General features: G+C 42.6%; 1 protein-coding gene across 1 annotated transcript in view; it reads left to right on the top strand.

The window, feature by feature from the left end:
- The window catches only part of LOC106820565 (sn1-specific diacylglycerol lipase alpha-like), an 86307-nt gene that overhangs the window by 46611 nt on the left and 35175 nt on the right, over positions 1–4521 (top strand). Inside the window, exon 2 of the mRNA XM_014825077.1 lies at positions 43–248. Within this exon, the coding sequence (XP_014680563.1) occupies positions 43–248 (206 nt within the window). The remainder of the gene's footprint in view (positions 1–42; positions 249–4521) is intronic.

The raw sequence follows: 4521 nt of genomic DNA, 5'->3' as shown, positions 1-4521 counted from the left end.
TAACCCTCTATATAACCACACGCTGTCTGTTCTATGTTGCAGGCTGGTGGTGCTGCTGTGTGTGTTCGGCGCTATGGAGTACACGCACGCGTGTAGCACGGAGCTGCGCTATCACGTGCTCGGCTACATCATTCTCATGTCGCTGTGCATCATCTGTGAGGCGGCCATATCGTGGGTGAGCATGCGTGGTAGCATCCTCTACTCGCAGCCACGCGACAAGATGCAGTATCTACTCTACTTTCGTTTAGGTACGTGTCACGAGTGTGTGTGTGAAATGGAATCACGTTTGGCATAATATGTTATGGTATAATATATATGATGTTTATATATTATATATATATATATATATATATGTATGTGTGTGTGTGTGTGTGTGTGTGTGTGTGTGTGTGTGTGTGTGTGTGTGTGTGTGTGTGTGTGTGTGTGTGTGTGTGTGTGTGTGGGTGTGTGTGTGTGTGTGTGTGTGTGTGTGTGTGTGTGTGTGTGTGTGTGTGTGTGTGTGATATGATATATATGGTATATGATATGGTATGGTATGGTATATATGGTACGATATGGTTTGGTGTGGCAGGATGAATCGGTTATAGACTAGAATTCTAGCACTAAGAGTAACGCTGACGCTATCCTTGTTCCTAACCCTAGTCCTATTCATAACCCTATAGACCAATCACGCGTGTGAATTAGATGACGTAGCTTTGGTATGGTGGGATGAACCGGATTATAGACTGGAAGTGTAGCCCTAATCGTAACGCTAACGCTATCCTTGTCCTTACCACTAATCCTATTTCTAACCCTAGACCAATCACGCGTGTAGAATGGAATGAGGTAGGTTTTCGATTTGGTATGGTAGGATGTATTGGGTTCTAGACTGGATTTCGACTGGCTTTGGCCCTGATCGTAACCCTAAGACTATAATTGTCCCTAACCCTAACCCTAACCCTAACCCTAACCTTAATCCTATCGCTAGCAATAACCCTACCTCTAACCCGGAGACTAACCCTTTACATTAATCCTGTCCTGATCACTACCCCTGGTCATAAACATAAACTATTTACCCCATTCTTAAGTTTAGCTGTAATTCTTAATATTACCTTAACCTTTATATATTAGCTCAACAATTCATATGAGGGAACAAACTGCATTTAATGGAATTTTGATTAAATAATGGTGCTCAGACATTGCTGTTATCCACATCTGGCGTCAAGAATGAAAGTGTGAGTAAACTACAGGTTTTGGTGTTCATTTGCGTATGTACACGTGTGTGCGTGCGAGCGTGCGTTCGTTAGTGCGTGCGTGCGTGCGTGCGTGTGTGTGCCAGTGTGCGTTCGTTAGTATGTGCGCGTGTGTGTCAGTGTGCGTTCGTTCGTGCGTGCGTGCGTGCATGCCAGTGTGCGTTCAGTCGTGTGTGCATGCGTGCGTGCCAGTATGCGTTCGTTCGTGCGTACGTACGTGCGTGCGGGCGTGCGTTCGTTCGTTCGATCGTGCGACGATTGTAACGTAAGTAATGCTCTAACGCTTGAATGCACAGTATATATATATATATATATATATATATATATATAAGATCAGCTCTCCCACAGGAATGTCCCGTGCGACTCTTATTCTTTGATTGATTTTCATTTAGCTTGCAGCGTGTACGTGCGGGCAGCCAAAGCAGCTGCGCGAATCGCTAACAGGATGCTAATAGTTGCTTGTGAATACAGTAAACACCCGCATAAAAGAAACTGCGGATTAAGAACTGCATATCTGTCATGGTCATTGTCCTGTTCGATTTCGCAGTTCAGTATACATTCGCATCCTGAAAATAAGCATGATAACCACGTACGCTTGCCTCTATATAGAGTTCGTGTTCATTTGCCATTATTTTCTTGGAAAGAGATTCAAGAAAGAAGTCCAAACAACTCAAATCCAAGATGGCGTGCTTTCAATGACATGGGAGAAACCGCTGTCCTGTGCTGTCCGCGACAAGGAGCTAAATATAAGCGACATATTTAGCTCGTTGGTCCGCGGTAGCACGAACAAGAGGCGCAAGGTGTTATGGGAAAATTCCTCATTGGAATTTGTGAACCTCTTGTGTTTGGAATCGAAGATGAATCGTACTTTATTTGACTGTGGCTTAAGAAAATCAGTGGAATTGAAGGATGGGAGGCTGTATGACATTACATCGACGTTGCAAAAGACTGTTGAACTGAGCAGTAACTCTGTTAAATGCAACTTTTGCCATGAATCCTTCAAAGGAAATCAATATCTTGACACGCATGTGCGTTTCAAACACAGCACCCAGTTTACCACTGAGGAGAGTGATAATCCTTGTTCAAGCAAAAGTTGTGTGGAAATAGGCTCATCTCAAGGAAATCTATGTCCTACCACCGACAACCATTCAGCAGGTAAAAAACATGTTCAGAGAATCTATGAAAGCCAACCACTCGAGGAAACAAGGCCAAGTGAAAAACGAAGGGGAAGTGACAAGCGGAAGTCCTACAGTGTAGAATTTAAAAAGCAAACAATTGATCTTTTGGATTCTTTCAAAACGTCGACAAACAAGTTTACAGCAGTTGCAAAAGCAAAAGTTAGCAAATCCCTGCTGGTAATTAAAGTGGAACAAAGACAGAGGCAGAATTAATGCAGAAGTGGAAATGAATAAGAGGGAAACGAATACAGGTGGTACGAGGTCTACCAGGCAAAGGAGGAGAATTGCTGGGGGTAGATCGAAACGCACTGAAAAATATCCTCTGGCCTCACATCTTCTGCTTGCCGAGTTCAAACTAAGGAGAGCAGCAGGCAGCAAAGTTTCCAAGCTGTGGTTCAGAAAAAAAGATGAAGTCGAAAATAGATACGTGTTATGGCAAAGCATAAGCGGAAAAATTTAAAGGAAGTAGTAACTGGTTTCAGAGATTTAAGAAAAGACATAACGTTGTGCTTAGAAGAAGAACGAACAAATGATGATGATGATGATGATGATGATGATGATGATGAGGATGATTGTGCGGATCATGGCAGGGAAAAAATTCAAAGGTTTCACAGGGAACTGAGAAAAGCTTTGAATAGGCCCTACACAAAGGAGAAGAAACAAATCTTCTGTTGACCCGATGTATGGAAGATGGGTTCCCCAAAATAGGTACAACATAGATCAGGTCCCCCTCCCATTTGTTGTTGACCAAAATCAAACTTACGAGACATTGGGAAGCAAGCAAGTGTGGGTTTCGCAACCATCCTCTGGTTTGGACAAGAGACAAGCTACTCTTCAGCTGTGTATACGGGCTGAAAGAGAACAAAATGTGAAGCCAGCTTTTGTGTTTAGAGGAAAGGGACGTGTGACTGCTCAGGAGAATGAACAGTATGATAAAGAGGTTGATGTATATTTCCAGCAACGTGCATGGATGGATGAAGAGGTGAGCATGCAATGAGTTAAGGGTATACACTTATTCCTGGGATTGGAAAAGACAAAGAGGAAAAGGTTATCTTTGCAGACAATGTGGGTTTCCAACAAAGCAAGTCATTTCATGAAGCATGTAGAAATGAAATGAATGCAACAGTTTACATGCTGCCTGATAATCATACTGACAAAATCCAGCCCATTGATGCCGGATGTGGAAGGATGATGAAAGTGAATGTAGCTGCAGCAATGGAAAGATGGTTAGAGTAGGACAACAACATTGACAAGTGGCATGATAAAGTTTCAGCTAAGGACAGGAGGATTTTAATGACTCAATGGACAGGAGAGGCTTGGAGAAAGCTGAAGAACAATAGAGAATTTCTGAAGAAATTATTTGAGAAAACTGGCTGCTTGATAACAGCAGATGGATCAGATGACAACAAAATCAGCCCTCAAGGACTAGAAAATTATGAGATTTAGGTAATGTGCATTACATTTCGTTTAGAGCAAGCTCGTATAAATTTGGTAATTTAATTAAATTATCAGAATATTTGCTTGCATTTACTAGTTTAAATTAAGCTGTGTTATGTTACTGTAATGCAGTTATGCTGACAATGAATCATTGCCTGTACTGTCTACTATTAGTCAAATCAATTTTCACAGCATTTGCCCTTTCATTGTGCTTAATATGATAAGTAAATTAAAGGTGATAAATAAATTAACTCAAATGAATTTAAACAGACATATAATTACCTCCGCAACGGAGTTGCAGGGAGGTAATGTAATCGGTCTCGTGTGTGTGTTCGTGTGTGTATTCGTGTGTGTGTTCGTGTGTGTGTGTTCGTGTGTGTGTTCGTGTGTGTGTGTGTAGCGTTGGCGCGATCGATTCAGCACCAGCTCGCCTTAGGGCGTCCAGTCAGCAGCAGCTCGCCTTAGGGCGTCCAGTCAGCAGCAGCTCGCCTTAGGGCGTTCAGTCAGCAGCAGCCAGCAGCGAGCCAGCTGTTATACACATGTACGCTCGCGAAGGTATGCACTCTCTTTGAGTGCCCTCTGTCTAGTTTACCTTTTTTTTATTGAGACGTTCCAAGTGCTTGATTTAGCATTATATTTTATTGAAACCCTCCAAGTTCCTGTGCGCCCAGTCG

Source organism: Priapulus caudatus, unplaced genomic scaffold, assembly GCF_000485595.1.
Source record: "Priapulus caudatus unplaced genomic scaffold, Priapulus_caudatus-5.0.1 Scaffold42, whole genome shotgun sequence".
Lineage (NCBI taxonomy): Eukaryota > Metazoa > Priapulida > Priapulimorpha > Priapulimorphida > Priapulidae > Priapulus > Priapulus caudatus.
The sequence above is the reverse complement of the archived record's forward strand: the minus strand, read 5'-3'. Positions and strand labels throughout refer to the sequence as shown.